The sequence below is a fragment of the Manis pentadactyla genome, chromosome 2 (assembly GCF_030020395.1).
Source record: "Manis pentadactyla isolate mManPen7 chromosome 2, mManPen7.hap1, whole genome shotgun sequence".
Lineage (NCBI taxonomy): Eukaryota > Metazoa > Chordata > Mammalia > Pholidota > Manidae > Manis > Manis pentadactyla.
This window is the reverse complement of record NC_080020.1, coordinates 66452825-66464972: the sequence shown is the minus strand read 5'-3', so window position 1 is coordinate 66464972 and position 12148 is coordinate 66452825. Positions and strand designations below refer to the sequence as shown.

The window sequence follows — 12148 nt, the reverse complement described above, 5'->3', positions numbered from 1 at the left end:
TGTTATGCAGCACACTTTAAACGCAACTATTTCAGATGACTATTCCAACTTAGAAAAAGCCATAGAAACATACTTGTTTGACTAAACGCAGATGAGATGTTCACTCTGCCCACTTGTTAGGCAGTGATACGCCTGCAGCCCAAAGTTTTAAGAGAGCGTGGGAAAATGTGCAGACTATATTGCTGTAAGGGTTTCCCCAAGACACACGTCAGTTTTGCCATTAGTTCACCTACCGCATTTCTATTCTTTCTTGAAAGCCATTTGTTTCAAATGATCCCTCTGCACCGTCCTACGCGGTTGTAATTTAAGTTTGTCGGGTTTCTCTTTTGACAAGGTGAGACTTAGCTGGACAGTCGGTCTTTCTAGAAGACCTCCAAAAAGTACCCACGTTATGTCTAACTATTCCTCTCCTATCTGGCTACTTCCACCTTCATTGGCAACTCATAAAGCTGCCCAAACAGCTGTTGTCACAGTAGGTATTATTTCTGTCCAGAGTAAAGTCAGGAGCAAGTCAGAACTCTATTATTACTAAGCACGAGCGAGATGTTTTCTTTACACCGACTTACTTGGTAGCACACACCCCCGCTCCGCAATTCCAGGGGGTAGCGATCGGCCACAGCTGGAGGCGTGGCCCGCGTACCCAGCCCGCGGCCGCCCGCGCTCCCGCAGTCACTCACCCGGCTGCTGCCACACTCCTCGCCCTCCTCCGGGGTCCGCGGCTCGGCTGGGCTCGGCGCGGGCTCCGCGGGAGGCGGCGGCGGCTCCAGCAGCTGCTCCAGGCGGGCGGTGCCCGGCAGGGAGGAGCTCTTCTGATGGCACAGGTGCGCCGCGGGGCTCCGACGCTGTGCACCCTCATCTCGGGCGCGGTCCCCCCTCGGGGGCGGTTGGGGCGAGGAGGATAGGGAGGATGAGGCGGAAGACGACGAGGGAGCCGAGTCCGGGGAGCGTCCGCCAGGAGGCGTCCCTCCGGCTGCTCCGGCGGCCGCCGCCGCCCCCTTTCCCGCGGGAAGCAAATGCTCGCGAATCCGGCGGCGCAGCCCGGACCCCTGCTCGGCTCTGCCCGCGCCACCCGGCTCGAGAGGCTCCGGCGAGGAGCAGCACAGGTTGGGCTGGGAAGAGGAGAAGACGCGGTCCAGTACTTGCTTCTTTTTCATGAAGCCGCTCCACCTGCTGCCCGCGCCACCCACGCCGGCCAGGGCGTCCCGCCTGCCCCGGGGGCGCGGCGGGGAGGGCGACGGGGTGTCCGCAGTGCGGCGCTCGGGGCCCCCCGCGCGCCCGCCCCCGCCGCCCTTGCTCTTGCCCACCCCCAGCTGCAGGTTCCTCCAGAGCCGGGCCTGGAAGGAGGAGGCTGCCGCTGCAGGCTCGGGCGAGCCCGCCGCGGCAGCCCGGGGCTCCATCCTCCACCCCCTGCTCCTCCTCTCCACTCCTCCTCCGCCGCCGCCGCCTCCTTCTCCTCCGCCCTCCTCGGCTGCGTCTCCTCCCGGAGCGCCGCGGTGGCGGCGGCGGCGGGAGCAGCAGCCGACGCCGGTAGTGCCCGGCGGCTTCAGGCCAGCTCGGGGTGAAGGTGCGGCCGCCGAGGCTCTCGGGCCGCGGGACTCTGGCGCCGCCTCTTCCCCCCGCACCTGCCGGGGCGAGCAGGCGCTGATACCGAATCCCGGCCGCCGCGCCGGCAAAGTTTCGAGCTCCGAGCTCCGCGGCTCCAGTCCACTGGGGTCCCCCAGGCCGCGCCCGGCTCCCTCTCCTCGCTGGTGCCGGGCTCGCGAAGCTACACGCACCCGGGCGTGCGCGTCCAGCTGCACCAGGGACCGCACGCGGCGCCCTCCGGACGGCACCTGTCAGCGGCAGGGGCGCCTGCCTCCGAACTGGTCGCGCGCGCGACTCACACAACAGGGCGGATCCGGCTGAAGACACCCGGACCTGCCACCCCGCGGGAGCGCCCCGGGACCATCCTCCAGCTCCTAGTCGGGAGGGCGGGCGGGCGAGAGCCGGGTGGAGCTGGGTAGGGACCGGAGCCAGCTTGCTCCCCAGGGCCCGGCCACGGTTCCTCACGCTGCTCGACCTGGGCCCGCCGCTGCACGCGCCCGCCGGCAAGCGTCTGAGTCCGATGAAGTGGACTAGACTGGAGATTTTCGCCTCCGGTGGGTCCTGTGGGGGCACTGAACATCCACTGGAGAGGTGAATCCGACCAAGTTCTAGGGGCTGAACACCGCTGCTCCCGCCCCGTTGCCGGCCCTCGGTCCAAAACAAGAGCTGGATCTCTTCTGTCTTGATTTCATCCCCATCCACCCCTCCTTGCTCTTTATGTGCACATGCAGTGGTAGTTTCTCTTATAATGAGGATATCGAGGTTTCCGGAGTCGGACAATAAGGCCTGCCCTAAAGTTGCAGGGAGTTTATGGTGGACAAAGATGTGGAACCTGCACGCTGCCTCTCCCCCATTCCAAACGCAGAGAATCTCACTCTTTTCATTCAAGAGCATTTTCTTTTGATTACTTCATATGCTTCTTCGTCAGACAAATGGAAAATACTTTTTAACTCATTCAGACTTGCCTTCTCCTGGAATCTACTTATCCAAGGGTCTTCTGACTCTACTAAAAGAGCCTCTTGAAAGGCAGGTGACACTGGCCCTCCACACCCCCAAATGTGGAAAACATGGAAGATTTTCCTGAGCTCTGGCACCATGCTGTCTGATTCCAATCCACCTAGCTAGCAGTATGCCCTGGAGGTGTTACCAACCTCTCTAAACTTTGAATGTTTCTATTTTTCTATTTTACCCTTTTAACAAATACTTAAGCTGAACTATGTGCCAAACAATACAAGCTCTGGGAATGCAGCTGTGAACGAGTCTACCAGGGGCTCACTCTATGAAACCCATCTTCCCCCGCAACCCAAGAGTCAAGCAATAAACAAAATTTCTAATACTAAGAAGTCCTGTGGGAAAATAAAACAGTACATAACAGTGTGGCTGGAGGTAGGTTTGCCAGATATACTGCAGGAAACCCAATTAAATTTGAATTTCAAAGAAACAATACTTTTGAGTAAATGTATGTCCCCAATATTATACAAGATGTACTAAAATAATATTTACATTGCTTCTCTGAAATTAAATTTTAATGGATGTTTTGTGTTTTTATTTGCTAAATCTAAAAACCTGAGAGTTTGGTGTTTTGGTTTTTTTTTTTAACATTATGTGTACAGAAAGAATCTGAGAAGCTAAAATTTGACATGAGTCTTAATGAGGACAAAGCCAGACATTGAAAGATCTGATTACAGCATTCTAGGCAGGTGGAACAGCAGGTGCAAAGGCCCTGAGGCAGGAAGCAGCTTGGCTAACTAAGCATGTTAAAGGACAGATGAAGACCCCTCCATATAGAGTGGGGCAAAGTGAATAGTGATGGTAAGAGATGGAATGGAAGACATGAGCAGGGGCTGGGGGGCATGGGTCCTGTAATTGTGGCAAGAGTTTGATGCTCCTGTAAGTGAAATGAGGAGTCATTAGAGAACTTTTAAGCATGAGAATGATTTGACATGATTTACTCACAGGGCTGGTTTTTTTTTATGGTATCATTGATATACACTTTTACGGAGGTTTCATATGAAAAACATTGTGGTTACTACATTCACCCATATTATCAAGTCCCCACCCATACCCCTTTGAAGTCACTGTCCTTCAGTGTAGTAAGATGCCACAGAGTCACTACTTGTCTTCTCTGCTACACTGCCTTCCCTGTGAGCCCCCTCACACACACACACACCATGTGTACCAATCATAATACCCCTCAACCTGCTTCTCCCTCCCTCCCCCCCCACCCTCCCCCACCCCTCCCTTTTGCTAACGGCTAGTCCCTTCTTGGAGTCTGTGAGTCTGCTGCTGTTTTGTTCCTTCTGTTTTGCTTTGTTCTCAGGGCTGTTTTAAGGATTAAGTGAAAAAGGATTTAGCTCAGTGCCTGAGATTTTTCCACTGAGGCAATCTAGCTGAAAGTACCATGCCTATTAAAAATTACCTCAATATAGAGCTGCTCTGATAGCCCAAAAAGAAACTGCGTTTCCCAGAAATCTTATTCTCTGTAATATAGGAAAAATATTTTGCTACTAGTTTTTCTAGCATGTGAAAAACAAAAGCACAGAGAAGAAATACAGGATTACTGTAGAGAATTAAGAAGACATGACCACTTTTTAGCAAAATTCTTTATAAATATATTAAGTTTGTCATAATTATCACATGGAGCCATGGATCCATGGAGATAACTCTACACAATTCAACCTTATATTCATAGTCTTTTATGACGCATTTGACTTTTAAAGCTTCATGCTTTCATTTCCCTCTTCTACCTAATTTTGCCTTGAAAATGCTAACTCTTGAGATTTCAGATCCTGAAATCCATGATCCCAAATACCACTTATCCATCAATGTGAATACATTTTTACAACCTGAAAGAACATAGGTAATTCCTAAATATTTGAAGTGGATTATACCATCAGAGGCTGTCCTACAAATTGTGCATTATATAAAGTTGCACTAAGCACTTTTTACAATAGCCAAGATAGGGAAGCAACCTAAGTGTCAATCAGTAGATGAATGGATAAAGAAGATGTGGTACATATATACAATGGAATACTATTCAGCCATAAGAATGGAACAAATCCTACCATTTGCAACAACATAGATGGAGCTGGAGGACATTATGCTCAGTGAAATAAGCCAGGCAGAGAAAGACAAATGCCAAATGATTTCCCTCTTTTGTGGAGTATAACAATGAAGCAAAACTGAAGGAACAAAATGGCAGCAGACTCAGAGATTCCAAGAATGAACTAGTGGTTACCAAAGGGGAGGGGTGTGGGAGGGCAGGTGGGGAAGGAGAGAGAAGGGGTTTGAGGGGTATTATGTTTAGTACACATGCTGTAGGGGATCACGGGGAGAACAGTGTAGCACAGAAAAGGCACATAGTGGATCTGTGGCATCTTACTACACTGACAGACAGTGACTGCATTGGGCTATGGGTGGGACATGATAATATGGGTAAATGTAGTAACCACATTGTTTTTTCATGTGAAACCTTCATAAGAGTGTATATCAATCATACCTTAATTTTAAAAAGTTGCACTAGATATGTCAATTGTCTTATTATATTTACTAGAAGATATTCACAAAAACTACAACACAAGGGAAAAGTGAATGGTACAAATTGATCACTGGGAATTCGGGCAGTAAAGAATCACTTCTGCCTTGGCTAGTCAAGGAAAATTCTCATTGGAGGCATCGTCTGAGCTAAGATATATTATAAAAGAGAGTACAAAGTACACCAAGAAGATGGATTGCCACCCATAAACAAAAGCAAAATTCATGGCATGTAGCAAAACCTCAATAAATGGTAGTTATCCATTTTACTACAATTTACTAACACCTTAAATATTGATAGAGCATCTATTGTTTGAATTAATATGAAATAAATATATGCATCACAATATATGGGAGGTTGGGAAGCTAATGGGTAAGGTCATATTTAAGCAGAAAGCAAAAACTCAAAAGAAGTGAGGGAGGATACCAAGTAATGAATCTGAAGAAAAATTTTTCCAGGAAGAGGGAACATTACCTGTCAAGGCTGGGGCAGGAACTTACTTAGCTTGAGGAACGGCACAAAAGACAAAGTAGCTGGAACAGAGAGAGCAAAAAGGGAGTTGGAGATGCAGAAATGGCTAAGGCCAAATCAAGAGGACTCTGTAGGTGGGATGGGAAGCCACTGAGGGACTTTGAGTTCTTTTATAATCCAACTTGCATTTTAAAAGATTCACTCTAGCTTCTATGTTGACCATAAAGTGGGGGAAGTCAATGGGTGGAAGAGAGTTTAGATAGGAACTATCACTGTAACACATGAGGGGCAATGGCGGCCTTGCCTGAGATGGTAGGTGAGAAGTCAAAGTGGTTAAATGCTAGATACACCCTGTGTGGAAGACAGGGGTGACGGGACTGCTCTTAGTTTGGAAAAGGGTACAAGCATTATGCCAAATGGTTTGCATTAACTACCACTGTCATTCTAATAGCAACCCCACTTCACAGATGAAGGAACCACGTCTGAGACATGTTAAGTGATCTAGCAAGGTCACTCACAGAGTAATTAGCAGATCCCAGGCGTACAGGAATACAAAGCCACACAGCTTTTTAAATTTTGAAATGTATGCATCAACAAATAGAATAAAATAATTGAAAAAGGCCCCAAAACATAAATATCGATCCATGTCCTTGCCTTGGGTGAGCAACAAGACCATCTTCGACACAAACCCAGCTTCCACTAGGCGAGATCAAGGACATAATTGCAAGCACAAAACAACATTTCTAGGACTAACTGAGTTAAAGACCAACTAAGTGGCACTTAAGGAGCCCTCATGTCAGTGGGGCCCTGGCTGCTGTCCCAGCTGCCAGCACCGGGCCAGGTGCCTTCAGGCCCTCATTTTCTCTCTCCGTCTCTGAAATAGGAAGAATAATATCCATTAGCCTGATCCACTTAACAAGGACCCAATGAAAGGCCAAATGTAGGCAGTATTTTTGATGAGTAAAGCCTGTCCATTAGTATTACTGTCACTTTGTAACCAAAAACAAGAAAAACTACTAGACAAACTTGTTCCAGCCTACATGGGAAAGCCCTACCTGTGTGGACAGAAGCATTCTGAACCTTTTAAAAGCAAGAACCCAGTCACCACAATTCCACATGTTGAGAGGGCTGCTAACAATATAGTCATCTCAACAGAATAAACTCCTGCTCAGGTATAAACTAGTTTTTACCATTTTGTCCTTGAAATGTTTCTCAGTAGTTCCCCAATGCAGTTTAATGTTTAAGTAACTTCAGAGGAGCTATTTCTGTTAATTCTGCTTAACCTAACCACTTCCTATTTTCTTCTTAACCAGAGAGGTAAACAAATTCTAGTCCTAGACCAAGAGATGAAGTTTCTATGTCAAAGGGCATAGGAGTGTCTATGTGGCTTAAATTAAAGAGAGGGAAGACTTGAAGGTGTATTTGAGTATGAAAAATGTTTAAATCAATTGTATAAAAGAAAACAAGAAGGGTTTAACTGAAGAAGTGGAGGGAGCAAAAGCCTCCCCTTGCCCGCCTGGCCGCTGATTCTGCAGTCAGAAGACAAGGCCTTTCCCTGGTGTTGCACCTGAGTGCTTTAAGGGCTCTTCAACCACGCAACTTTGGAGCCTGTTTTTCATTAGTAAAATGAAGAACGAGGATTACTTCCCTGTAAGGACCTTATCCTCTAACGTAGGATATAATCCATTTCCTCATTCCTGCTCAGATTTCCTACTTTCCATAGTGTATACAAAGGCAGGTACTACAGGATCTGGATGGGCATGGAAATAACCCCCTTTGAACACATACTATGTCACAGAAGCTGTTAGGGCACTGCACCTAACCCTCAGGTCTCAGCACTTCTGTGTGCAAGTGTCTGATCTCTCTGCCTAAGGGCTGTCCTCTGAACTAGCCCTGACTCACCCACATCCACCCCGCCTACTGCCTACATAGCGCTCTGCCAATGAGAGCTGGTGCTAGGTGTGTAGGTATCTTTAGCTCCCTCATGCCTCCCTACACTGGTGGGACAACTCAGAGGCAGGGATTCTGTAGTTTCCCAGTTCTAGTGCCATTGGTGCTAGCTGGCTTGATAACATGCCTTTTCTCAGCTTCCTTTCCTTCTGTCTCACAAGCCTCCTCTCTTAACACTGGGCCCTGAACCTCACAAATAAACTACCTGCATTCAGATCCTTGTCACTAAGTTGGCTTCTGGGGGACTCTAACTAAGCCACATTATAGGACATTTCAATCTCCACCTGATGAGGTTCCCAACTTGACCACTCCATGGGAATAAAAGTAATGTTCTCCAGCAAGATTCCTCTGAGTCAGACATTTCTTTTATAGGGACTATAAAGACAAAGTTTATCCCAAAGCCTACAATCTATCCCCTGAAACTGAGACTGCTTGAGAACCAGAGTATCCATCTATGATTTACCTCCTCGGTACAGTCCGCTGGCTCCTAGGGCAGAAAATACAGTGGACTCCTCAGCATCCACTACACCCTGGAAAATTAGCATCAACTGACCATGGTCATTCCATTCCTTTTGTCAGACCTGTAACTAATCCTGGAAACTATAAAGTTATATTACTATAGACTGGATTCAACTATGAGTATCACATAAACCCAAAACATGTTCAAGAAGTCTAAAGGTCATCACCCAAATCAGAATGGCACTCACATCCATCACGTATGCCTACCATTACCAAAGTCACCTCATGTTCCATCATCATCAGTGGTGCTCCAGCCATTACATTTACCTTCCAGCCAGCCAGCAAACAGGAGGGAAGGGAGAGGAAGAGTATGTCCCTTCCTCGAAAGTTACTTCCCACCTGTTCTTATATTCCAGGGGTTAGAACTCAGGCACATGGCTAGGCCCAGCCATAAAATCTTTATTCTGGGCAGTCATGTGTCCACCTAAAAAGGGTTTTGTTATTGAGGAAGAAGGGGAAAGCAGATATTGGGGGACAACAAGAAGACTCTGACACAGAGGAGTAGTCATTTGAGGGGCTTCTCACTCATAAAGAAAAGACACGAAAGAGATGATTTCTTTTTTTATCTACATGTTTGGCGTTTGGTACAATGCCTGGAACTGCGGCCGCTGTCCTGTTATGAACCTGAGGATGAAGTGAGCAGCAGGGTTGGCAGAGAAGAGAGATGGAAACAATCTCATTTCTTGATGATGTCATTGTGCTACAGAATCAGTTAACCTTGAGGCCTTCTTCAACTCTCATCCTATTATCATGTAGTTATCTACTAATTATAACAAAATTAATTTATCTGAGTTTTTAGCTGGTTTTAGCTGAGTATTTGTGTTGTTTTTTTTTTTTTGCTTTCATACAAATTCAACTGCTTAAAACAACACCCCTTTGTTATCTCACAATGTCTGTGGGCCAGAAGTCTGGGCCCAGTGTGACTCAGCTGGTTCCTCTGCCTCTGGTCACATAGAGAAATCAAAGGCGGGCTGTGCTCCTTTCTGTAGGCTCTGAAGAAGATTCTACTTCTTAGCCCATTCAGATAATTGGCTGAATTAAATTCTGGGCCCTTGTAGCACTGAGATCCCTGTTTCTTTGCTGGTTGCCCACAGGAGTTGGGGGAAAGGTCAGTCATATTTGCCTCCTGTAGACTGCCAGCAGTCCTGGCTCATGGCCCTCTTCTGGATCTGTAAAGCCAACAATGGAAGATTGAGTGCACCCACCTCGTCTCTCCCAGACCTCCCCTTCTGCCACACAGCTCTCACTGGCTTGTCTGGAGTCTTCTAGTTTTAATGGCTCATGTGATCACATTGCGCCCACAAAGATTACAGGATAATTCCCTGTATTAGGTCAGTTAATTAAAAAACTTAATTGCATCTACCAAGTCCCTTCACACCTGCACCTATATTAGCATTTGATTGAATAACTAGAAGATAGGAAGCCTGGAGGGATAGCTTTAGACTTCTGCTTACCAGAAGTTTCCTAGGACCCAAACATCCTGAAGGACAGTCCTCATTGGCAATCAAAAGAAAGGACACATGTTCTCACACTGTTTCATTCACGGAGAGGTATTAAACCCAGAGGAACTGGCTCAGTGTTACAAAGTAACAATTAACACAGACTAATACTCAATAACAAGAACACTGAGAGACTGGCCAAACAGGGAGGACCTTTCCTCTTTCCTGTGCTATTTTGAATCTATCCACTTTGCTAATTAGAATCATACTGCTCCCCTATTTTCGTATAACATGATTCATTTCAGGTTGCAATCAGTTTTTGGTTTATTTCAAATCCAATCTCCTAATTCACACATTTTTCTCTGAGTGCGATAAAATAGTTATTTAAGAAATATACATTATTGATTTCAAACCAGTGCCTAAAAATTGAGCTGTCTCTCTGGCAAGCCCTGTTTTAAAATGCCTGCCTGGAAAATACATTAGAAATAACTGTATTATAGAGTTTTATTCTGAGATGACTTTATTTCTAATTCTATAGGGGCAGTAGAAAACTATAAGGAAAGATGGAGTAGCTAAATGTGTATAAACATCCTTTGAAAAAATAAAATCAAGTATAATGTCTTTTATAAGGAAAAGTACCTCCAATGAAACTATCTTGGCTAAAATAAGTTTCTCAGACCCTGATGTGCAGCCTTTAAATCACCCCCGAGGTTTGTTCTTAATCTTGACTTCTATCATCATCCACAGCTAAACCTCTGGCCATGTAGTTATAGAAACAGTACAGATACTGTTTTCTCCCTTTGACAGATCACCTGTGAAACCGAGGTCCCAGGCAACTTGGCCCAGGTCTCCCATAAAGCCAGCAGTGGGACCAGTGAGGTGATTAGGGGCAGCAACCTCTTTTAGGGGGCCTTAGGTTTAGGCCATCCCTACTCCTCACCACTCCCAGTGTTTGTGAATCTATTTCTTATTCACTTCTACAGTTCAGCAAATCGGATCTAACCACACTTTAACCACTAACACGATCAAGAATTGTTTGTGTCTGTCAGGATACAACAGACAACAGCCTGAACTCCAAAGACGCCAGGTCTGGCATTGCACAACCTCGGCTCAGGCAGAATACAGGGCCTGGGACCTCTGTTCTCTTCCCCCAGCATTGGGATAAGAAACTGATTTGAGGCAGAAAAATTGCTGCCATAAATAAACAAAATGGCATTTATGGAGCCTGGCACCTATTAATAGGTCCTCTGAGCATTAATGAGATTGAATGTATGGCAAGAGGGCTAGGAACCGGTAGGGACAGTTTCACATTACAAATAGCAGTGTACTGGGATCAAAAATCTGTCCTGCTAACTTCTGTGCAGAAAGGCAGAAAAATATTGCTCCTTCATGTTTTCTGTAATTAATCTGGTTTTCCTTTATAGTAACACCACTCAACCAGAGGTTAATGGAGAAAAAAATACCAAAATATCCAAACTAACTTTAACAATCATCAGGATTTAATTATGCAGACAGCTCCTTTAGGAAATGTCTGTAGTCTTGGGACAAAATGTCTCTCAGGTAGCTTTCTCTTCTCTTGTTACTCTTCCTAGCAAGGTATCTGGGTGGATGGGGAAAGGATGTGACCATTGCATCTTTCTGAAAGCAGCAGAGTCAGGGTCTTGGGGCAGTGCCACCTGCTCAAGGAGGAGATACCCCTCATCCGCCCCTATTTCGCCTAACATTCATAAGCAAGTCGGCACTCAGATGATCTGGTCTCTCCCGTCCTAATCAGAGCCCAGAGAAGCTCCCAGATACCTCAGCCTCCCCTTGGCTCCCACAGGCTGCGGCCCCTGACATCTGCCGTTCCCTATCCAGCCCAAGCCCACTCACTCATACTAAGCCTCCGCTGTAAGGCCACTTCTGCCCATCCACTTTCAACTCCAGTAATCACAAGAAAGATCAGAAACCTGAACGTCAGCGCCTCCTCCTGCCAGCTACAGAGCGCCACCTAGGTTTTGTTAATGTAGATGCCTTTCAAGTTGGTTTGCAACAGCTCTGTCCTCTGAGAGTAAATAGTGGGAACTCACTCTTCTGTCTCTCTGTCATCTCTTTCTCTGTCTCCCCTGCCCTCCCTCTGTCTCCTTGGACTGTCCTTTGGCATGCAGACAGGATATGCTTATCAGTCAGGGCTACAGAAGGAAATAGATGGCAGATTCAAGTAAGGAAATTTTGACATAAAATTCATAGATTGAATTATTTTCAAAGGTATGGCAAGGTTTAGAACAGTGGCTCTCAGATTGGACCCAGAGACTTGAGATCCTTTCAGCCCAAAGCTATTTTTCCAATAATTCTAAGATACCATATGGTTTTTTCACTCTCAGTCTCTCACAAGTGCACAGTGGAGTTTTCCAGAGGCTATATACATGTAATATTTACAACAAAGGACATTATAAACAAAGAAAGGTAGAAAAAAAAGTAGGGTGAAGCATTTGCAAAGTGTATGACAGATCACAGATTAAAATGCAGAAATTATAAAGTAGTTCTCAAACTGATAAGAAAAAGACAAACAGCCCTAGAAAACTAGGCAGAAGTCATGAACAGGAAATTCACAAAATAACAAAAAGGAAAAATGCAAAATTAAACCCAAGATACAGTTTTAAAATTTTTA

General features: G+C 46.2%; 1 protein-coding gene across 22 annotated transcripts in view; it reads right to left on the bottom strand.

Annotated features, from left to right (window-relative positions):
- The window catches only part of MCTP1 (multiple C2 and transmembrane domain containing 1), a 516560-nt gene extending 515031 nt beyond the window's left edge, over positions 1 to 1529 (bottom strand). For 7 of the 22 annotated variants that reach the window (XM_036925720.2, XM_036925713.2, XM_057493337.1 and 4 more), the window contains exon 1: positions 678 to 1523. In XM_036925720.2, coding sequence (XP_036781615.1) covers positions 678 to 1397 — 720 coding nt within the window. In that variant the 5' untranslated portion in view covers positions 1398 to 1523. Of the gene's footprint in view, positions 1 to 677 lie in introns of all 22 variants that reach the window. The other 15 variants (XM_036925712.2, XM_036925715.2, XM_036925714.2 and 12 more) reach the window with 6 other exon arrangements.
- Between the last annotated feature and the right edge of the window lie 10619 nt (positions 1530 to 12148).